General features: G+C 40.3%; 1 protein-coding gene across 1 annotated transcript in view; it reads left to right on the plus strand.

Annotated features, from left to right (window-relative positions):
• Window positions 1-23,673, plus strand: part of LOC109912707 (astrotactin-2-like) — a 1,431,562-nt gene extending 1,407,889 nt beyond the window's left edge. The window contains exons 21-23 of the mRNA XM_048613352.1: window positions 16,649-16,749; window positions 23,263-23,446; window positions 23,535-23,673. Coding sequence (XP_048469309.1) covers window positions 16,649-16,749; window positions 23,263-23,446; window positions 23,535-23,673 — 424 coding nt within the window. The remainder of the gene's footprint in view (window positions 1-16,648; window positions 16,750-23,262; window positions 23,447-23,534) is intronic.
• Window positions 23,674-24,688: the final 1,015 nt, after the last annotated feature.

Genomic DNA, 24,688 nt, shown 5'->3' on the forward strand with positions numbered 1-24,688 from the left:
TATAACTTTTGTTGTGTTTATTTATGTAAATATTGTTAATTACGTGACAGCATTAAGCATAGCACGAACTCTAAATATTTTGTAATTCTCAAGAAAATTAAGTTGTCCATGTTTCTAGTTCAGGATCCGTTGAAAAACAACGACTCTGACCTGGATACATCTATTTTCTTTCTTTTTGATGCAGCATTGGAAGGTATTTTTGTAGATTCTGAAGGCAGCAACAACTACATATTATCTACCACAGAACAATCTCTGAATAATCCCACCGTTAATATATCCTTAATGATTAGTAAATTCCTGTTCCTTTGCGTCAACACAGACAGGAATGATGATAAAATGCAACCAGTCTCAAATCCTGTTCTAGAGGAAGGTAACTTGATAGCAGTTCAAACATGGGATAGAGATCTTTGGTGGTGTTGAAACAATATCTATCCTGCTTGACAATTTTGGGATCAAACCAAAAGCTTCTCAAGGTGAAAAAAAAGTTAATGTCATTCCACTTGATCAAACTATTTTCTAAGTCCAAGGAGAAAGCAATTGCTTCACTGCCTTTGTGTTTTGTTTCAATTACCACATACAAAATTCTGCAATTATTATCTACGTATCTCTCTTTACCAATCTGCCCTAGTCAGAATGTTCCAGAAAACTCAATAAATCTACAATCTGAAGGCCAAAAAACTCGTCAAAGTTGAAAGGCAGCATTGAGAGGAATATACGCTGATAACTCTCACATTCCACAAGTTCCTTCATAGGCTGAAGGAGCACCATATTGCTGCTTGTCTCCTTGTCCTGTTGCATTAGCTTGACTCAAAAGAAATATGGGAAGTCCATTCAGAAAATTCAACCTTGTACCTTTTTCTCACCATGTCGTCAGTCATATCTTCATATCTCCTTTTCAGCTGTTTAACACGCAGTCTGTTTTCTTCCAGATCAGATGTTACTTTCATTATTCATTCAGAGAATTTTTGGGGTCACTGACTGAGTCAGTGTTCATTGCTGATCCCTACTTGCCCTTGAGAAGATGATAATTGTTGCTTCCTTGGTCTGCTGCGGTACATGTGGTATAGGCACAGCCATAGGGCTTCCACAATTTTGACAACAACATTGAAACAACAGCAAAATAATTCCAGGTTAAGTTGGTATGTGACTTGGAGGGAAACTTGCATGTGGGGGTGTTCCCATGCATCTGCTGTACTTGTCTTTCTCAATGGTAGTGAACACAGGTTCTGTCAAAGGAGCCTCTGGTCGTTGCTGCCATGCATTTTATAGATGGTGCACTCTGCTGCCTTTGTGTGAGATGGTGGAGGGCATGAATGTTAAATGTGTTTGATATGATGCTAAACAAGTGGGCTGCTTTGTCCAGGAGTATATTGAGTTTCTTGATTATTGTTGGAGCTACACACATTCAGGCAAGTGGGGAGCGTTCCATCACAATTCACGCTTGTGTCTTGTAGGTGGGGGACAAGATCAGGGGAGTCAGGAGGTGAGTTATTCACTTCAGAATTCCCAGACTGTTATCGGCTTTTGTTACAACAGCATTTATATGGTTGTTGTAGTTCAGGGGCAGCCTCCGAGGGGAGACAATGGCCTAGTGGTATAATCGTAGGACTGTTAATCTAGAGACCCAGGTAACGATCTGGGGACCTGAATTCAAACCCTGCCACAGCAGATGGTGTAATTTGAATTAAGTAAATATCTGGAATTAAGAGCCTTCGATTATCGATTGTTGGAAATACCCATCTGGTTCACTAATGCCCTTTAGGGAAGGAAACTGCCATCCTCACCTGGTCTGGCATCCATGTAACTCCAGACCCACAGCAATGTGGTTGACTCTTAACTGCTCTCTGGGCAAGTAGGGATGGGCAATAAATGCTGGCCTAGCTAGTGAGGTGCCCTTATTCCGTGAAGGAATAAAAACATGTTTCTGGCCTTTGGTAACCCCTCAATGTTGTTCATTGGGTAATACCGTTGAACGTCAAGTGACAATGGTCGGAGGTGGTGTGGTACAAAGGTTACTTCTCCTTATCAGTCCAAACCTCAATATTGTCCAGGTCATGCTGCACCTGGATACTGTTATCATCAAGTAGAAAGGGAAATTTACTCCCCTAATAAAAACCAAAAGAACTGCGGATGCTGTAAATCCTGAGTTCTGAGGAAGGATCACCGGACCCGAAACGTTAACCCTGTTTTCTCCTCCACAGATGCTGCCAGACCTGCTGAAATTTACTCCCCTCTTTGTAACCCCCATCAATTGGTCGCAGGAAATATTTTTATTTCTTTTTAAGCTGTCACACTTCAATCACTACATAATTAACTAGATCAAATTGAATGAGTGAAAGAGAAAGGAATGTTATCATCTCTGTTACCCCCAAAATTAATACAATTGCAGTGCCAAGCACAGATAATAAATTGAAAATGGAGGGTTTAGATGTTTAGTACAGACAGGAAGATAAATGCAATTGGAGCTTAATGTTCTTGCAGTCCTTAAGTTGTGAGAATAACTGAGTCCTGACTGTTTAGCTGCTGTCCCATTTCTTCAGCAGTGGCTCAGTTGCAGATATCCTTGAGTTCTCAGTGAGTGATTATTGTTTGAAGTTGTTTCATTTCACTAGACACTGAATTCAAGGTTGAGAAGGATAGGGTGAGAAAGGCTTCCAATTTCTCATTGTTATCAGTTAACTACTATTTCTTGTCTCTGCTTTGCTACTTAAAGCTCTTGCCTTACATACAGTTCCTTTGCGGATTCCCATATCTGGTGCCATTGTATTTTCAAACTGAAAGGTCTGCAGTTGGCTTTCATCCCAATGTGCAACTGCCAGATATGTAGTGAATACTCAATGTATGAAGTGAATCAAATTATCTGAAGACTAGTATCTGCGATGACCATAAGACATAGGAGCTGGGGATTTCAGAATGAAGTGAGAATTGATCATCTACTTGGCATTTCTGCCTGAAGATGCTTGCAAATGATTCAGCCATGAATTTGTACTAATGCGCTGGGCTGTTCCGTTGCTGAGTTTGACATTATTTGTTGAGTGTTTTTGTGTAATGTGTTGTTTAACCATCTGTCATAACTAGATGTGAGAGGTCTTCAGAAGGGTCCCGACCCGAAACTTCAGCTTTCCTGTTCCTCTGATGCTGCCTGGCCTGCTGTGTTCCTCCAGCTCCACACTGTGTTATCTCTGACTCCAACATTGGCAGTTCTTACTATCTCCATTCAGGTCTACACTGGCCAACCAAAGGAGTATCATATCTTAGTGTTTTCCCCATCTTGTTTCTATTGAAATAATCATCACTTCCTCAACTGAACCTGCCTCCAGTGAATTCTGGGCCCCAAATCATTCATTGTGTGAAAAAGATATTCTCTCAAATCACAGAATCAGAACCATTCTCAGAACTAAGGAAGAGTCATATCAGTCCGGTAACGTTAGGTCTGTTTCTCTCCCACAGATGCTGTCGGACCTACTGAGTTTCTCCAGCACTTTCTGTTTTTATTTTCGGCATCTGCAGATTGTTGGATTACTATGAATAGAACGTGAGGGGCAATATCTTAGGGGTCTCTGGCTTTCCTGTCCAGCTCAGGTATCAATCCCTTCTTCCAGTCTGCATCAGCCAAACATTTCCTCGGCTTCAGTTCTCAAACAGTGATCTCTGCAAATGTCAATCCAGGACAGGACAACTTTGGCTGCAGTGCCCTCCATGACGGAAGAATCTGCCAACACTCATTTCCTCAGCTAACACATTAAGAGCAAACCACTTGGCCCAGACCTTGAGAGGACTGCGTATTCCAGACAGGAATCACAGACTGCAAGGGAAACATTGGGGTAATAAAGTTGAAAATAAAACTTGTAAATGTTGCTCTTTGCTTTTCTTTACTGTTTCCTTCTTATAAAACAACTCGATTAACACTTGCAGCCTTCATTGATGCTGTTTTACTGAATCTTAAATATTTCCACATGAAAAGGATAATTGAGACACCAGCTGAGCCTCTCTCTTTATAACACCAGTGAGATTACATTTTTTATCCAGACAAGGAGTGCTCATTCCTGACACATTAATGTTTTATAAACCAGTCCAATCAATAAATCTGGCTTGGTTTTGTTTTCTTCTGAGACATTGGCTGCTGTTGGATTCAACGGTCTCATAAAAAAGTCGGCAAACATAAACAACTTAAGAACTGACTGACCAGATTGCTGTTCTGTACTTGTTGGGATATTTACTGGTACCTATAGTCATATAAGCTGATTGGTTGTTGAGTTCTTCAAATGCTTTGTAAAATCAGGGCAGCATTTAGGAGCAGGCTGAGTATGGCCGTTGTCCATGTTGCCCAGAATCAAGAGGGCAGATTGTGTTAGATTTATGTATGAGTAATGAGCCAGGTAATGAGCGACATGGTGGCTCAGTGGTTAGCACAGATGCCTCACAGCGCCAGAAACCCAGGTTCAATCCCAGCCTTGGGTGTCTGTCTGTGTGGAGTTTATATTCTCCCCGTGTCTGCGTGGGTTTCTTCCGGCTGCTCCGGTTTTCAGTCGCAGTCCAAAGATGTGCAAGTTAGGTGGATTGGCCATGCTAAATTGCTCATAGCATTCAGGGATGTGTAAGTTAGGTGGGTTAGCCATGGGAAATGTAGGGTTACAAGGATAGGATGATCTCAGTGGAATGCTCTTCAGAGGGTCAGTGTGGACTTGATGGGCTGAATGGCCTGGTTCCACGTTGTAGGGGTTCCATGAAGATTTTGGTAATAGTCAAATGGTGCACACATATGCACCTAATCGTGAATACAATATGACTAAGTTCAAAGTTATGATTGAAACAGAGAAATTAAAAAAGCTGCTAAGATTGTAAATTTAGATAAGGCTGACTTCAACAGAAGAGAAGAGAAATTATCCACTGTAAACTCGGTGCATCTGTAATAGATAAAAGCAGGAGGTGTTAAAAAATAAATGAATGTGCCATCAAACCAGCTTATACCCTGAAGTTCTAATTGGCATTTTTTTTTTTGAAAATCCATAGCTGACAAAAGTAATAAGGGACTGAGTGACACTGAAAGAAAAAGCATTAAAAATGCAGGAAATAACTCAGGTTCTGGTTGGAGTTCTGACTTGGGGAAATACAAATAACAACAAAACATGACTGATAAAACAGATTATAAGTGCTACAAATTGGGACCGGAAAAAATTCTTCCAACAGACATCAAAATCAATACAATAATTTTTTTTTAATTACAATGTGGAAAAGGAAGATGACCATAATCAATGGGAACAATTAGGAAATGGCAGATATATTGAACAATTACTTGATGTTAGTATTTACAATAGATGAAGAGGATAACATGCTGGATGTTCAATGCAACATTACATTGAATCAGGGATAGGACTCACCAAAATTAAAGCAAGCAAAATGACAGTAATTGATAAACAATAACACTGTAGAGTGACAGATCCTAATTCAGGTTAATTTCCACCACAGAGCTTCAAATGAAACACGCGAGAACAGTGCTAAATTCTAAAGTTCTCACAATTCAAGAGCTTTTCCTTTAGACTGGAAAACTGTCCATGCCACTGATTTGATTTATTATTGTCACATATACCAAGACACAGTGAAAGGTATTGGTTTGCATGCTATCCAGAAAAATTATACCTTACATAAGTACATCAGAGTAATAGAACAGAATGCAGAATATACTGTTACAGTTACACAGAAGGTGCAGAGAAAGATAAATACTAATATATAGGAGTTCATAAGTCTGATAGCAACAGGGAAAAATCTGTTCTTCAATCTGATGGTACATGTTTTCAAATTTTTGTATCTTCTGCCCGATGGAAGAGAGTATAACTGGCGTGGTCAGGGTCTTTAATTGTGTTGGCTGTTTTCCCGAGGTAGCAGGATGTATAGATGGAGTCAATGGAAGGAAGGCTAGTTTATGTGATGGATTGGGCTGCGTTCACAACACTCTGTAATTTCTTGCGGTCTTGGGCCATACCAAGCTGTGAAGAATCCACATAGGTTACTTTCTATGGTGCCTGCATAAAAATTGGTGAGAGCTATTGTGGACATTTCAAATTCCCTTGAGCATTCTGAGGAAGTTGAGGTGTTGGTGTGTTTTCAATTGAATCCATACATGTGCAAACAGGCCATTCAGCCCAACAAGTCCACACTAACCCTCTGAAAAGCATCCCATCCAGATTCATCCCTCTACCCTACCCTATCCCTGTAACTTTGTATTTCCCCTGGCTAATCCACCTAGCCTACACATCTCTGGATACTGTGGGCAATACAGCATGGCCAATCCACCTAAACCGCACATCTTTGGACAAAATCCATACAGACACGGGGAGAATATGCAAACTCTACGCAGTTGCTCGAGTCTGGAATTGAACCTGGGTCCCTGACGCTGTGAGGCAGCAGTGCTAACCTCTGAGCCACAGTGCCACCCTAAATAATCAACCTGGGCCTCTTAATTACAATCTCAGTGGCAATGTGGATGGACCAGGACAGATTGTTGGTGATATTTACTAACGGTGACAGGGTAAAGCAGTTTAATATCTGCTGTTAGGAAATTACTAGTATCTGTACTTAAAGGTGAAAAGATCAACAAGGTGGAAGAAGTTTGGAACACTGTTTTTCAAGTTTGATGGTAGGTTGATTGTTCATTTTGACTCCAAGATTAATTGCTGTTTGTTAACAAAAGTTGATATTGAATATGAGAGAAAGGCTGCTATATAACTACAGACCTCCATGATCTTGTTGACTGGAGGAACAAGCTCAAAAAGCTAAGTGGCCTCTTTATGTTTCTATGTAACCAATGTCTGAAAGCGCTATTGAACAGATATTTTTGAGTTTGCAAATATTTTTCTGCTGTGTACAAAGATCTTACCCTTTTAAAATAGTTTGTGCAGTGATCGAGGGGGCTGGGTGGGGTGGTGGGGATGGAGGGTGATGAGGTGGGATTTATGGGAGCCTGCAAGAATGGGAAGCGTGGTGTGTGGAGTGACTTAATTAGGCAGGATGCTGAATCTCGATTTATCAATGGCAAGTTGAGATGCAGAGATAATGTTGGCAGCATGTTTTGGCATGTCGAACCCCACACTGGCCTGTGCTGGCTTCATACTTAGTATTAACTTATGCAATTTTCGCTGGAGTCTAATAAGAGTAATGATTGAACAGTGGGATATGTAGTTTATATAATTCATGAGTCAGATTGTCAGGTTTGATTGCTGTGTTAACACATGAATTCTATATTACACATAGGGCAAACTAAAATTGTTGTCTGATTCATATTCTCTATTCATGTTCCAACAACTTTGATTTTCATGCATATTACAAACTGAATAATCCAAATTATTCTCCAATGGTTTAAAAAGGAAGTGTAAGGCATGGAGATAAAATCATAATCGAGCGTTTGTAAGTCAGATGTAAGAGATAAACTGGTACAGCCTTATCTGCATCTCTAATCGTTAGTCGCGTCATTGGGTTTCCTTTGTTATTTTGTATATTGCTTGAGTGGTTCTGTTTTTTGTCAAGTGAGAGTAGTTAAGTTGTGGTGCCTGGTGCTGCAGGAACAAAGAGTCCTGATTCATAGTTTAGATTGCAAAGGGATTAGCTGGGATTCAAACTGCTGGAGAACAGCAAAAGGAGCATAAGGCACTGATTTGCTCGATAGAATGAAGGAGGAAGGGGTCGTAATTCAGTTCTTCTGCTAAGGATTGGTGAATCAAAAAAAAATGATATTTGAAGAGGAAAGAATATTTAAAGTACTCTCACCTTTACCCTCATGTAAACAACTATGATTTGTCATGCTCTCTTTTCTTCCTGCAAAACAATGCTGTGTGTTTATCATAAGAGGTTTGATTCCCATGTTGCTCAGTGAGAGACTTCTGCATGTCTGATTACATCATGCTTTCATTCATAATTTGGGGAAGTGAATGTCAAGAATATTTAAGAATTAGACATTGGTTTCCTTTACCTCAGCAGTCTTTGCATGGGTGTCACATGGGTGTTGGCCAGTCTTCTGATTCAAGATGTTAACTGTTACTGACTATGGAGACCTCAGAAATAGAGTTCATCTTTATGCTGTTCCTAACCTGGTTTCCATGAGCTTTAAAGAAAGCTAGGCAAACAGATAACTGTCCTCACATCTGAAGAAAAGATTGCAAAATCCTCCTCAGTATTTGAGTTGTACGTCTCTGTACATTAAGAAGAACCACCGGTCACTCATACTATGGACTGCTGTCTCAGGTCACATTGACCCAAGGACTTCAGCCTTTGTTCTAACTCTGTGGTTTTCAACTTCTGTGATGCACCATTGTGTCACTTTGCTTCCCGCAATTTTACAGCACTGTGTTTCATGTCTTTCTCGCCAAAAAGTCATCTATGTTAGCCCTGTCATCAAGCATTAGAAGACGAGTTGGTTAACAGCTTGAAGCAAATGTTCTTTCCTGGTACTTTCTTCATGATAATTTTCCAATAGTAGACCAAAATATTTTTATGATAGTGTTGCATGCTGCATTGTCTCATATTCAAGTCCTTTTTTTAATATCAATATCATTTAAAAGTATGTCACCAGCCAAAGCATGAATTAAGTAGAGTACTTCAAGGTTGGGGCCTCTGCTATTTACAATCTATCGAATGACTTATTTTATTTTTTTCTTGACATTCCAACATCAGATGGGAATATAAACTGAGGGCTGGATCACAAAGTGGGTGCCGGGAGATACACGCAGATTAAGCAAAAAGATGGCAGATGGAGTATAAAGGGGCCTATTTTTCCTGATCTTACAATCTGAATATTACCGAGAAGAGGTACATGTTGCTGAAGCTTTTATTCTTACACTCATCAGGACTGGTGTAAGAATGCCAAATTTCGAGCAATCACAGCAGTTTATACTATGAGAGTAAATGGTGCTGATTGGTTGGCGAGTCGACCCTCAATGGTTGGGGTATTACCATGTGATATGTTCGAGCCCCAGAAACATGGGAAGCCTATAGTTGCCATGGCAAAGCCTCAACCAAAATCTTATGCCCCACTGTGTTGACACACTTGAAAATGAAGGCCCACTCCTCCCAGAGGCATCACAAAGTTTTATATTTTACATATATGTATATAATATTTATATACACACACACACACCCAGGTTGGAAAGCATAGACCAGCTTGCTGAACTTATCAAGAATTACTATTTATTAAAAATAAACGGAATCTAACTACAGGTAAACAATTATAATCCATCAGCATGTATCTGTTCACAGTATATGTTGAGAATGTTCTTATGTTGCTTCTTGGTCTTTCTTCTCTAGGTGCTTTCTTTGTTTGCAGGAGGTACAGGATGACTGGTTCACACTAATGAAAGGTCCCTGACTTAGATAACTGGTCAAGGAAAGATAATTTATTTTTCTTCAGGCTTAACATCTTTTTTTAACTGCCAAGAATAGAGAGAGCTACTGAGCTGGTGGAGGTCTGATGGCTTTTCCTCTCCTGTTCACCTCCCCTACCTATTCAACTCGATGGGAGCCAATCATATAGTTGTTGTCAGGCAAAGGCCTTTTGCACCAATAATTGGTCACTAATCCACAAACCAATCAGTTATTTTTTGCTGGCTGAATCTCTATTTTTCCACAGCCCTTGGCTCTAGCCGTCTCGACGTTCTCCAACCACTGCTTGAACCAACAGCTGTGGAAGGAGTACTTGTGTAATGAGTGTCACCGTAGTTGCTTTCAAAAAATATGAAGTAATCCTTCAGAAATCTTTGAGTTTTAAAAACATTTATTATTTCATTTCAATCCACAATCAAAAATACAGATAAATGATAAGACGTAATCTTTACCAAAATCTTCTATTTCAGTCTAAAATATGCCTATTCCTAAAAAAATTCGAAGACATTTCTTTTCATCTCTTGTTCCTTTAACCCTGAGGGCCTCCCACTTGTCCAGGATTCCCGAGGTGGTGGAACCAAACTTTAAATTTCAAATGTGTCAAGCCCCTTCAGAGTGTTGCATGTTTCAATGAGATCAGCCTCACTCTTCTAGAGAATATTGATCCAATCTACGCAGCTTTTCATCACCCTCTCATTTTGGATACCAATCAAGTGAATCTGCATAGCAATTAGCACTGCTGCTTTACAGTGCCAGGCACCCATGTTCGATTCCAATCTTGGATGACTCTCTGTGTGGAGTTTGCACATTCTCCCCAGGTCTGCATGGGTTTCTTCCGGCTGCTCCAGTTTCCTCCCATAGTCCAAAGATGTGCAGATTAGGTGGATTGGCCATGGCACAAAGGGTATTAAAGGGATAGGCTGGGATGGTGGGTCTGGGGATGCGGGGGGTGGATGCTCTTTGGAGAGTCGGTGCAGACATGATCAGGCAAACAGCCTCTGTCTGTCTCCATGATTCACTGCCACTACTGCAAATATGTCCTTCTTTAAATATGGATACCGAAGCTGTACACTACTCAAGTGTGATCTCATCAAACCCTTTATAAGTTCAGCAGGATGCATTTATTCTTTTACTTCAAACTCATGTATGACCTAATCTGTCTAACTCCACTTTAAATGCATTCAATGACCCAGCCTACACAGTAGTTAAGTTGTAATTGATCTCAGGAGTTGGAGCTGTTGAACTAAATGACTTTCAAACAACATCATGAAATGCTATCTTGCCCCTTTTTGAAAAACTAAGCAGCCAGAGCTTATACATCCATTGTTACAACAAGACCTCCACTGGGTTACCAATTCATTCCAGTTCCAGTCAGCTTTCTGGTCCTTAGTTTAGTTGATTGGTTGAGATTCTGTGTTCTGATTCCTTTTGATTATGAATGAATTCCAGAATTCAGGGTGAGAGAAAGTCCTTTCGCTGTCATTATTTCATTTTTTCTGGCTGCGAGCGAGCTAGTAATTAAAAAGTGAGAAGGTCTTTACCTGAAACCCTGGACTAACGTGAGGACAGTCTTACTTTCACAGCATGCTAATGCTCAAATCGTGGTATACATAAGCATGGACCAGTTGAGTTGAGACTGGCCCTTTTAACTCTTGTCCTTGTGTATTCTTCAAAGGAATAATGCCTGCTGTTTGGGAGATAATCCACAAGGGATAGCTTGCTGATGAACAGGTTGTTGTCAGCACCTCAGTATCTTTGTACTTAAAAGAGATCACAGTCCACTCTGTTTTGGCTTGCCTCTTACCCTCTTTTAAGGGCTGTTGTTTGAAGTTCCATTTGCAACTCTAAGTAGAAAATTCCATGGGTCTTTCTCTTCAGATAACCATGTCATTCACATTCACATCTTTTGCTGTATCAAACCTCTTTTAAAAATACATTTTGCAATTACAAGTCAAATATTTCCACAGTCCTTCAGCATTCTAAACTGGGGTCATGACGTAACTCAGGGCCAATAGACTCCTCTTGCAAATGTGCATCCAGAGACATTTAGTGTGAACACATTGGCCAAATAACAGCAATACTCATTGTATATGCCAACACATCACATACGGGCCACCTGATAAAATCTGACAATAGTGGCACATATAACCAGATCGAAACTTTGCTCACTGCCTTCCAGAGTGGAAAGGGAGCAGATAGGAGAATTAGATAATGTGAATGGTTATCTTGCACATAAACACCAGATGGCTGAAATTTTTCTTCTGAATCTTGTTTTTATAGCGATGAGTATTTTTTTGCCTTGGTCTCTCATGGGATCTGGGTGCCCATGGCAGGATCAGCATTTGTTTCCCATTTCTAATTCCCCTTGAACTTCACTTTAAGAGTCAGTATGTTGTTGTATGTCTGGAGTCACGTGTAGGCCAGACCAGGTAAGGAGAGCAGATTTCCTTTCCTAAAGGATGTTACCTGGATCTCTGTAACAACCAATCATAATTTCATCGTCACCATTGCAGAGATGAGCTTTATATTCCAAATTTATTAATTGAATTCAAATTCCACCAGCCACATTGGGATTTGAATCCTTGTTCCCAGGGCATTAGCCAGGATGTCTTGGTTTTTAGTCCAGTGACATTACCCATGCACCTCTGTCATGTTAATCTCAATGTTTTAATGATCAGTTGATCATCAGGGATTGATTAACTCTATGTTATGTTATTTAAGAAAGTAAAACACATCACAAGTTATGAAGCAGACATTACAACATTCTAATTTCTGTGTGCACTTTACAAATCCAAAGCATCCATCTGCCAACCAGAGGCACAACATTATATTCTCACACAGTATATAAATTCCTTCAAGGTGAATACTCTCAAAGGCAAGGCATACCCACTCCCAGGATATGTATTGAATGAACTTGGGTTGCTCTTGTAGGTCAACATTTTAAATATCAATAATTAATTTTTCTTCAAATTTTTAGTCAATTTCAGCATTTAAAATGAAGTGATTTATTTCTGTGAATGTAAAATGTGAAGTTTGTCTTTCCTTAAGCTGTAACCGCACGCATGAGTTTGTTTCCTATGATTGTTATGATTGAATACCTGATTATCACCTTTATTGCTATGATCCTGGATAAGATCATCAAATAATGCTATGAGAGATAGTAGGAACTGCAGATGCTGGAGAATCTGAGATAACACGGTGTAGAGCTGGATGAACACAGCAGGCCAAGCAGCATCATAGGAGCAGGAAGGCTGACGTTTTGGGCCTAGACCCTTCTTCAGAAATGGGGGAGGGGAAGGGGGTTCTGAAATAAATAGGGAGAGAGGGGGAGTCACCCCCTTCCCCTCCCCCTCCCCCATTTCTGAAGAAGGGTCTAGGCCCGAAATGTCAGCCTTCCTGCTCCTATGATGCTGCTTGGCCTGCTGTGTTCATCCAGCTCTACACCATGTTATCTCAAATAATGCTGTGATCTGACTAGGGACCAATTTTAAAACGAAGATGAGATCCAGAGATGACTAAAAGAAAACAAGGCATATGATTCCACAGGTTTAAACAAAAAAAAGACTTTACAAGTTGGGTCAGTAATGCAATCATCAGTACATGTACAGCTAATTTCTAATAGGCAGAAGAAGTAACATGTGGTAAACATGTGTAACATACCGCGATCAAACATCCCACAGTGCACTTCAAATAACAAATGCAATCAACATAGATCTCTCAGATTTATCAACAACTCCTCACACACATTAATAAAATTATGAGTCATCAAATCTCATTAAACTTCAGAAGAAATTACAATAATTCGCTTTTGCAGATCTGGCCTTGAAACTCTTTTCCAATTGCCAGTCCATTGTGGACTGCCTCAGTGACTGTTCCTGTTCTAGTCAATCACCATGTTCTCCTGGGTTCATGTTTCCCCGAAACTACGAAATTTCAGTATTCAGTCATCATTGGTTAGCGTCCCCAGGTCAGATATATCCCTCAGTTTTCATTCTCCAACACTGTTTCTGAGTCTGACTACACATATCAAGTTAACTTCTCTTGATTTCTTCCATGCAGGTCAGCTAAAAATAAACACTCCAAACAGAGAGTCTGCCCCTGTTTGTGTCAAGTCTAACTCCTTCTCAGTTACCCTAAACTAGAGTTACCTATTAAAAGCTTTGCGATCATCCCCTCTCCTTTGGACTTTATTGCAAGGTTATTGGAGTTTATAAACAGAGATGGGTTGTTACAACTGCACGTGGTATTGATGAGGCCACTACTGGAGTACTGTGCGCAGTTTTGGTCCCTGTATTTAAAAAGTGATATTCTACCTTCGGAGGTGATTCAAAACATAATCAGTGGGCTGATTCCTGGCATAAAGGGTTTGACTTATCAAGAACAGTTAAACAGGTTATTTTTGCGCATTACTGTTTAGAATGATGGGTTATTGTTCTGAAATGTAAAAGATTCATAGAATCCCTACAGTGTGGGGACAGGCCATTTGGCCCAACAAATCTGTGCCACCCCTCCAAAGAGCATCCAACCCAGACCCATTCCCCAGCCCTGCATGTTCCCACATCTAACCTAAACATCCCTGGGCACTACAGGCAACTTAGCATGGCCAATCCACCTAGCCTGCACATCTTTGGACTGTGGGAGGAAACCCACACAGACACAGGGAGAATGTGCAAACTCCACACAGACAGTCGCTTAAGGGTGGAATTGAACCCAGGTCCCTGGTGCTGTGAAGCAGCAGTGCTAACTGCTGAGCCACTGTGCCACTGTCTTAGGGACCTTGATAGGATAGATGTAGAGAAGATATTTCCACAAGGGAGGGAATCTCAATCCGGAGGAAATAGTTACAGAATAAGGAGACATTTGTTTAAAACTGAGGTGTGAAGGAATTTCTGCCAGCGGGTAGTGAATGTCAGGCTTTCTCTACCCCAGACAGTTGTGGAGGCTCGATCACTGAATGCATTTGAAGAGGAAGTGGATTGATTATTGAAGCATCAGAGAGTTGACAGGTTGGCTGGGCTGGCACAAAAGAGGAGTTGAGGCCCTCGGGCAGTTCAACCATGGTCTTGTTGAGTGGTGAGGCAAGCTTGAGGGGCCAAATGGCCTGTTCCTGCTGCAATTTCTAATGTTCTTCTCGCAGGGCAGAACAAAGTGTTGCCACCTAACTCGTCATAGAGCTCAGAGTGCTCCAAAAACTTTACATTCTCACACAGTGCCCAAAATGCCAAATTTCACTGCATAATGCTATGGGAACATCACAAGAATGCATTTTTAACTTTTCTTTTCAGGTGACAGAGGGTGGATGTTTTCTTGCCAGGAATGGTGTGATATCCAGTACTTCTGACGGGCTCTAAATATGGACCATGTTTCACTGATTCTGGACTGGCAAGAAATGAGCAGGGCTGCTTAGCTATACTATAGCTTCAGGTGGCTTCTTCAGCTCCCCTATTGCAAAATTGGTCATGGTCACTTCAAGATGGGACTTGGTAACAGTTTTGATGTGGGAAAGTCCCATTTCTGCTCAGCAAGTCGCCTTTAAATCTCTCGCCTCTGTCCTTAAATGATACCATGGAAAAAAAATGTTCTCCAGAGATATGTGTATGCTTGTCTCTGTTTCAGGTATCAGAGTTTCTGTAGACATTGCCTGTCTGTTTCTCTATTGTTTACTTGCATCTTCACAATACAAACATTGTTTATCTTGGAGTATTTCGGTGCACTCATGCAATTGTTCTTTTGATTTTGTTAAGTTCAAAAGAGCCATTTTCCTATTTTGCAAAATAAGAAGCTGGTATTGTTCCCTCTGGGGAGCATCAAAACAATCTGGATATACATCAATATGCAAGTTGTAAGACATTTGTTTGCTTCCAATTTTAAATAACCTTATTCTATCTTACCATCCTGTTCCAGCAGTGTCTATTCTTCATTGTAACCCGCTAAAGTGCCAGTGACTAATTTGCAAGTGGACTCCAATCATGTGCTTTCATTCTTCAGAAGAATTTGAGCTATGATAAAACACAATATGGTCACAAGCAAGCTGACTGAAGCAATAACCTGATCGAGCAATTATAATACATCACCTTCTGACTGGCATCTCTTATTATGTAACTGCTTAACTCCCTCTCGTTTTTCACCTTTGTTGGAAGAAGAGATATATTCACTTTTTGTTTAGGTCAGCAGGGATTTTTCTTCCTCTCTAGCTAGCATTCTTGTCTATTTGATGGCTATCAAACCATGACATATTCTTTGATTATGCTATGAGGTTGGCCCATGTTTGCCTTAACTGGAAACAGGCATCGGTCTCTGTACAATGCTCTGACACCTAGCCATCAGAGCCAACAGGATCCTCCTCAAGGATCATCTACCCTCTGAAAATATTACTTGCAGAGGTCAGAGTAATAACATACAGCATATTGTAATTTAGAATCATAGAATCTCTGGAAGCCATTTGGCCTAGCCAGACTAACCCTCTACACTATCCCTGTAACCCTGCATTTCACATGGCTAATCCACCTAGCCTGCACATCCCTGAACACTATGGGCAATTTAGCATGGCCAATCCACCTAACCTGCACATCTTTGGACTATGGAAGGAAACCGGAGGACATGGCAGAAACCCAGAGAATGTGCAAACTCCACCCAGACAGTCGCCCGAGAGTAGAATTGAATGCAGGTCCATGAGCGCTGTGAGGCAGCAGTGCTAACCACTAAGCCAATGTGCCACCCCATTTATTTGGTAGATCATGTTAAGATAAAATGACAGGTTCACTCGAGTACATCATCAAAGAGATAGCGAGAACAGCTGACGCTGGGGTCAGAGTCAATACAGTGTGGAGATGGAGGACCACAGCAGGTCAGGCAGCATCAGAGGAGAAGAGAGTGGATGTTTCAGATGGGGACCCTTCATCAGGACTCAAGTCTGCTGTGTTCCTCCGACATCATCAAAGATGCCGATCTAAGCAAAATGAGCTTTTCAAAATCTAGAAGAACATAGTTTCTGATTTCTCTTCAATATTGATTTAATTATTAAATGACAGCAGAATTGGCATTTTGATCTCTGTGATCTCAACCAATTCATGGAGCATATTCTAAGGATAATTATTGAGATGGAAAATAAAATTACAGTGCCAGGGAGACCATAATTTTCACATTATGATATTTAGTGTAATTTACTAATCAGCTCTATTTAGTATCCTAAGACATGCACACATGTTTCACCTTAATGGCCTCTGCATAAACTTCCCCAGACTTTTATCTCGCTTGTACTCTCTCATTCTTTCAGGTTTACGTTGTACGCTTTGGACAGTAGAGGGCGACGTTCTGAGCCAAGCACTGTCACCATGAGAACCTCCTGCCCTCTCATTGATGACATCAAGGCAGAAGGTAAGTTATTCTTCCTCACTTTGTCAAGCAGAACCTTCTGATGAGCTGGACAGTTTTCTCGATGCTATTAATGCACAGTTCCACTGTACGGGTGTCACAGTAGCAACCCAACCAGCATTGACGGCAGTTCATTCCAAACCAAGAAAGTCATTTTTATTGGGTTTCTTTTAAACGTAGCATTTGCTGCACTGTAACACCAACTAATCTATGGCATTTCCATTTCTCATGTGAGCGTTCTCTTAGCACTTTGCTCCTAACTTAACAGCATAACTTTATATCATTTTCTCCCCCATGTACTTGTCCAAATTGGCTTAAATACATTCATCATATTCAGTACAATGCTCCTTGTGGTGGTTAGATCCATCATTCTAACCACCCGCTGGATAAAGTAATTTCTCCTGCATTCCTTCTGGGATTCATGTATAACTATATCGATGACTCCTAGTTTTTACTATCATCACTAATGGAAATACCTTCCTGCGGATTTTGAATGATTTTCCCTTTAAATTTATTGTCTTATTTAAAAAAAAATTATAACTGCTGGAAAAACTTTGTTGCAGCTGCCTTTATTTCCCACACTTTTTTTATGGTTTGTTATGCATAATTTTTTTTTTCCTATTTTCACATTTCCTTTTGGTTCATGATGTTCTTCATACCGTTATCACTTTTAACCTGACACCAGCTCCAAACAAAGGTACCAGGATTTATGACCTCACTGTCTACTAAATCATCAGAATTATGAAACTATGTTAACATGCTAATGAATTAATCCACTTTTTTGGGATAAGTAAACACTTTTTTTCACCTTCTCTTTAGTTTGTCCTTTTTATTTAGCAGCAGTGATATTTGTTCATTGAAAACTTAGGAAGAAAGGCGTAAGCTGAGACTGCAGAACACCATAAATCAGGCTGGAGAGAAAAAAATAAGTTTAATCAGGAAGTATGGATAATATGATGAGACAGAGTGGACAATGTGGGAGATGAAGGATGACTGAAATGGCTTCACAGTTACATCAGAACTATGGAACACGCTTGTGACAATATTGACTGTTTCTGCAAATCTAAGTAATTAGAGATGGGTAGCAGCCTGATATGTCAATCTATAATGCTCATGTTCTTATGTGACGGATAGTTAAGAATTGTGCAGCATTGACAGGTAACCAGAGGCCAAACTCTGCCTCCTCCTCACCCCTCTAGTCTGCTCCCCAACCCCTTCCAGCGATAAGAATAAGATAGGGTAGAGATTTTTCAACTTCTCCAGTTGAAGGACCTTCTTGTATTGTCCAAGATGATCATTCCTGGTACCTTGTGGTATTTACCACCTCTACCAGTTAAGGGAACAGGGTAACCACTGTTCAGTAAGTTCACTGCCATCAATCCTTCATAGGCTCCATAATGCAAGTGAAGCTGCTGCATGCAGAGTGTCTTTATATTGCTTTAAAGAAAACAGATACTTACTTATATGCTGTTTACCATGCACCATCTCCTCTTCGGTGAGATAGCCAACCCATTCTGCTCTGCAACGTGTGACAGCCACACTATTTTGTCGCCTCATGTCCAGTACTTTAACATCACTTTGCAGCACCGCACCCCCACCCCCCTGCCACCCCACCCCAATTCCCCCCTCGCAGGTTCATGGAGTGTAACTGAGATATGGAACTCATTGTGTGAGGAATCTCCATACATCAGGACTTGTCTTTTCAAATCAATGTTAACTCTATTTTGGCACAAAGATCATACGATTTCCTGCGTTTGCTCTGGCTATAGCTTATTCAACTGAAACGTTCAATTGTAACCCTTTTGAAAATTGGATGAATTACTTACTCTTTGCTTTGCTAATCCTGACCTTAAACAGGTGACATTAGTTAAACACATTAGAGTTTAAGGATTTTAGAATTACGGTGTCGTCAGAGGCAAAGGTGTTTCATGGAGCAATTACAGTTATGTCACTTTATATCCCCCTCCTGTCTAAAGAGTGCTGAAGGTCAGAAGATTGCAAATTGGACTCACTTCACTCACTTTGCTGGAAGAAAGAAAATACCTCCTGAAACTGAAAACCATTGACTTTCTTTATGTAGTAGAATCCACAGACAATATTGTTGTCATGCTGTAGTTCTTCTTTATGATGAACTCACTGACTTAACATCTGTGTAGTCAAATCTTATCTAACAATTTTCACAGACTGATTTGTGAGGTTATTTGATTCAAGCCAGACTCTTTCCAGGAATTGTTACATTTAGGTATTTTCAAGTGAGGGCAGTTAGTCATTCATCATCACTCCTGCTTGGTGTTTTCAAGATACTTGTCTCAAGCAGCTGTGAAAGAAATTAACCATGTCACATGAAACTGACAGGCAGGTTTGCCTTAACACTCCCTTACCATCCTCACCAAAGGCAAGTTAAGTATTACTTGGAGTTTGGAACTCTCCAAAATATTCCAGCATTTTCAGCTTTTTTTATGGTGAAAGATGTGCATAGTCCTTTGCCTGGTTTCTTCCCAGTGTCATTTGCCCCCAAAATTAATGTAACCCAGTCCACAAACTATGCTTGAAACACCCTCTCAATCTACTCACAAACCCTCCAAAGAACAAATTTACTTATGTTAACATCAAAGCCAGTGATTTTGAATGCACGCTTACAACACAGAGTAACAACATGTTAGAAGCACCAGTGAAGGAAAAGACTAGCAGAAGGGAAGGAGCATTGAGCCAGGGGTGCAAATATACTAAACAGCATTCCCTGGAGATAAATAACGGTTTGATTTTTTTTTTGGTTTCTCACCTAAGCACAACTACGCTTGCTTTTGATCATTTGAAGGACTCTGCGATTGGAATATTGCTTTTTCTTTTCCATAAACACCGTGGGAAGCAGGCATCGTGTTCTTTTGTTTGCCATAACAATGGAGGGGGAGATGAAGTTACAGAAGGAGACTAAGGTGTTGGTCATTTTGGGCTATGAGTTGAGGGGAGAAAGCTACCCTCAGAATAGTATAATTCCTTGAGATTCTCTCAACGAAGGGAGCTGTGCATGTTCACTGAATGGGTATATTCAAGACTGTGGTTGATTGTTCATTGGGCATTAATATTATAAGGTTACATGGATAAGACAGATCAGTGGGGTTAATGTTGGAAGTGCAGCCACAAACTTTTGGAATGGCAGACTAGGGTCTTTAAGTGATAGAATGTAATAAGATATAAGAGCAGGAGAAGGCTATTTGTCTCATCATTCTGTTCCCCACCATTCGGTGAGATTGTGGCTCATCTGATTATGAGCTTGTCCATCATAATCCTTGACTCTCTTGTCAATTAACGATCAGTCAAACTCAGCCTTGAATATACTCAATGACCCAGCCTCTACTGCCCCCTATGGAAGAGAATTCCAAAGACTAACAATCCTTTTTGAGTAAAAAAAAAACCTCAGGATCTCCATCTTAAACAGGAAACCCCTTATCTTTAAACAATGCCCCCTAGTTCTAGATTTCCTCACGAGAGAAAGCATTCTCTCAGCATCTACTTCATCAAAGCCCCATCAAAATATTAAATGTTTCAGCAAGAGTAGCTCTCATTCTTCTTAAGTACAATGGGGACTGTTCCAACCTTCCCTCATAAGATGGCCTCTTCATCCCAGGAATCAGCCCTATAAACGTTCTTTGGCTGTTTCCAGTGCATTGTATCTTTGCTTGAAACTGTGAAGTGTTTGGTCTTGCCCCGCTCTTATTTCTTATGCTCTGATGCAAGATAAAGGGAAGAGTGGTGAGGAGAGCTCTGACCTTGACTACATGAAGACCTGTAACCAAGGTATCCCACTTGAATCGTTCCACCTGCAGCTATGCTGAAAAGTACAATCAATCATTATGCCAATGGACTATTACATGCACCCATGGAAAGATCCATGTCATTATCAAATAGAGTGATCTGCAAGCATTGGCTAACTGGCACACTACTCCAAACAAAGATGCCAACTAGATTAGTATCTCAGCAAGACAGCATTTGCTTGGGAGTGGGGTCATAGGTGAACAGAAAGGATTGACAGTTAGTCACACAATCTGGACAATGACAACCATGATGTAGGAGGAAGGGCTTTTGATCATTGGGCTATGGAGATCATTCTGGGGCAGGAGACACCTATAAAAAGGGATAGGTTGTATTTTAAGTGGATTGGGACCACTTGTCTTTTTCGACAGGTTCACCAGTTTGGTTGGCAAGGATTTAAACAAAAGTGCAGGGGAGTGGGAACCAGCATATAGAAGTAGAAAAGAGAAATAAAGTGCATAAAAGAGTCAGACTATTGAATGGTACTGGAGAAGAAAGTACTATCATGTTAGATGGAAGCAAACTAGGGGATATACAAGGCACATAAGGGTAGGTTTAGATTGCATGTGTGTAATTATTTGGAATCTGGTAAATAAGATCAGTGAGTTAGAAGCACAGGAGATAAAGTGGTAACAACAATCAATATGTAGTTTAAGAATGGTAAAGTCTAGGCACTTAGTACAAAGAATGCAGCAAAGATAGGGAAGAATACTCAAAGTGGTAATGGCAGAATTAATTAGGAAGACTTTGTAGTACTGGAGCATGAGAATGCCTTGGGATAAGGACATTTGGGTGGAATTCAGAACAAAAGGCAGTTAATTCGTTACTTTGGCTAATCCATGTTTGTCCATGTAATGAGAACGAGAGAGAGAGAGAGAGAAGCAAATCTATAGGAAAATCACAGGGATGTACAAAAACAACTGAGTAGTGATAATTGGTGCAGTTTAAAACCAGTATCAATCAAAAAGTTAGAATAAAGGGAAGGAAGGACAGAGCAATGTCCGAAACATATTCAGAAGAGTTTCATTGACCATTTGTTCTCAGTTCAAATAAGGCAGCATTGATCTTTCTGGTGCTGGGCAGTGAAGTGGGACAATTGGAGGAAGTGTTTGTGGGACAACACTGAGATATGAGTGATCATCATTATCACAGAACTTAAGTTAATTCTTGTATAACCAACAAAAATCAATCTAAATTTGGACTACTAACTTGGAAGAGGCTAACCTTATGGGCTGAAAGAGGAGGTAGCTGAGATAAATTGGAACCTAAATGGGATGGGAACATCTGACCAGAACTGGTGATATGAAGCGATGTCTCAGATGCAGGGTGGCGCGAGGTAAAACTAGTCAACTGCAGGGCCCCCTTTTTGACAATGAGGTCGATAGAAAATATGATACATTGCAGTGAATCTTTCAGGCAAGACCAGCCCAAATACAACAATTTGAGAAGACAAATGAACAGGGCAAAAGAATATAGGATCCGAATAGCAGTTAAAATAATAGAATAAACTGTTACCTACAAATCTTCCTCTGGCATGTAAGTAGTGAGCGGATAGCAAGAGGTGGAACCAGGATGATTAGGGACACAGAGAATATATTTTAGAGGTTCAGTGCAAGGCGAGAATATGTAATGTATTCTTTGCATCAGTGCTTACGTGGAGCACACTGACAAAACATCAATGAAAGCAGAGTGGTAGAGCGACTAGACAGGGGGAGAATAGATTGGTAGAATATATTGGAAAGGCTGGCAGTGCTTAAAATGGATACATCGCCTGGTCTGAATGGTTTTCAGCCCAATGTGGACAGGAAGTTGAGATAAGGTAGGAAAGAGGTCTGCTGACATATTCTAATCTTATATACACAACGGGAACATGTTGGAAAATTGTAAACTGGCATACGTGATGTTCTTGTACGAGAAATCATGTAAGGCCTTTATCACTAACTCTAGGCTGGTCAGTTTAATGTCAGTGGTGAGTACATTTTTAGAAACAATGATCAATGAAAAAACACACACGTGTGGAGGTTTGAGTCAGTTAAGGAGAGCCATTGTAGATTTGTAGAAGGCAGATTGAGCTTCAGTAACATGTTTGAATTTCTTGATAAAGTAACAGTGAACAATGATGAGCAGAATTCAATGGACCTTGGTTGTATGGATTTTAAGAAAGCATTTGACAAATATTACATGAAAGATTGGTTCAAAAATTGAAGATCATGAAGATCAGTTTCACCTTGGATTAAAAAGAAAATTAGCTCAGGATGCAGAAAGCACTGATTTGTGGTAAATGGTTCTTGTTCAGACAGAACGATGGTGGATGGTGGCATTCCCTCAGGTTCAGTGCTTAGACTGCTGCTTTACTGACTTAAGTAAGTAGTTTGGATATTTTATGGTAGAGTAAAGCCCCCAACAGGACAACTTTCCCTTAGTATTGCACTGAAGACTCAGCCTAGATTTTGAGCTCAGGCCTCTGGACATTTTAGAAATGACTAAACATCAAAAATATGAAAAATATTTCGTAGCTTTATAGATTTAAATTGGACCCAGTTTTGAAATTTATGGTAATACTTGTCGTTGCCAAATAAACTAATCAGTAACCTTCGCATTACCTAGATGAAAAAATTATCACTCAAGAGTTGATGTGAGTGCATTCTTCAGCAAGTTACAGTGGGCTTAAATCTGCTTCTAACCATTATACGTTTTGTGCAGAAATAGCAGAGATGATCTACAGCCTATTTAATGGCTACACCAGTGGGAAGGAACAGCAAACTGCCTACAACATACTGATGGAGATCTCCTCCCCCATGGTTTACCGAGTGATACATCACTATAACTCTCACTATGAAAAATTTGGAGACTTCAGGTGGCGTAGTGAAGATGAACTTGGTCCAAGGTAACCTGCTTTCTAATTAAAAATATCTTTTTTGTAACACTGCGTTTCTGGTGTCAGAACAATAACTCACATTAAAAAGATATGACAGATCTCCTTGCAGGAAACCAGCATCCTTTCTCCAGGAGAGGCACATTTTTCATATGACTGCTGTATATTATCTGAAGTGCTGGATGAATAATATGCAGTTTCTAAATCATGAATGGAAATGTGCAGTTACTCAAGCATGACCTCTACTACAACCGTGAGTATTCACATTAGCTGACAGACCTTGATGTGTCGTATGGTCTGCTATAGCCTTGGAGCCCCAGATAAATTGCTCAGTGTCACTTCAGTTAATGCTACTGGAAGGGGCAAACATCTGATTCAGAGCAACTTCCAAGACTGCAAGTGCACATGGAGTTCATCATACTCTGTGTGAAATATCATTGTCGCTACTGCAGGAAATAATGCTGTAGAAGATTTAATAGTTGCTCGGAAGGTTTGTTTTGCTATAAGATGGACATTACAGACGAAAACGTGGAGTTTTGCTCAACTTATTCTTTGGATGCTTTTAACTTTCACTATCTTTTAACTAATTGAGAACTGTCTCCCGGTCTCTCACTGACCCTGGATGTTGAAGAGTAGTTGGAATTGACAGAAAGTATAATTAAAATATTTAAGATAAGTTGGAAGTATTTTCAATACCGAGGCAAAATGTGTGACAGGACACCTGGGGGTGGTGTGTTCAGTTTATCTCTTTTCTGTCCCCAAATGCCAAATTACATCTTTACATTTACCAGTCTGGTTGTCCTCATTGTTCATTTAATAGTTACACAATTTAGAACGATACTGAATCATATAACAGAGGTTTTATCCCAGTTGCATCAGTTGCCCATGTTGCACGTATGAAGAGAACAAAATAACAGCAGGCTAAAGGGCTTAAATTATGGGGGCAGATTGTATAGCTGTTAGGATTGTATTGCTTTGAGTAGACAGCATGGAGGATAATTTAACGGAGGTGTTTAAATGATGAAAGCGGTTGCTGGATAGATAGATGGAAACTATTTCCTCCCGTGAGGCAGTCCAGAACAGGAAGAAGGGCAGAATCTTAAAATTAGTGCTTAGCCTTTTAACAGTGATATAGGAAAGTACTCAGGTCATTGGAAGTCTGGAACATACTCCTTAATGAAGCTGCTGAGGCTCATTCAAGTGAGCGATTGATAGTTTTGTGCTTAATTAAGGATATTAAAGGTTATGGAAGCA

The sequence above is a fragment of the Rhincodon typus genome, chromosome 28 (assembly GCF_021869965.1).
Source record: "Rhincodon typus isolate 14 chromosome 28, sRhiTyp1.1, whole genome shotgun sequence".
NCBI lineage: Eukaryota > Metazoa > Chordata > Chondrichthyes > Orectolobiformes > Rhincodontidae > Rhincodon > Rhincodon typus.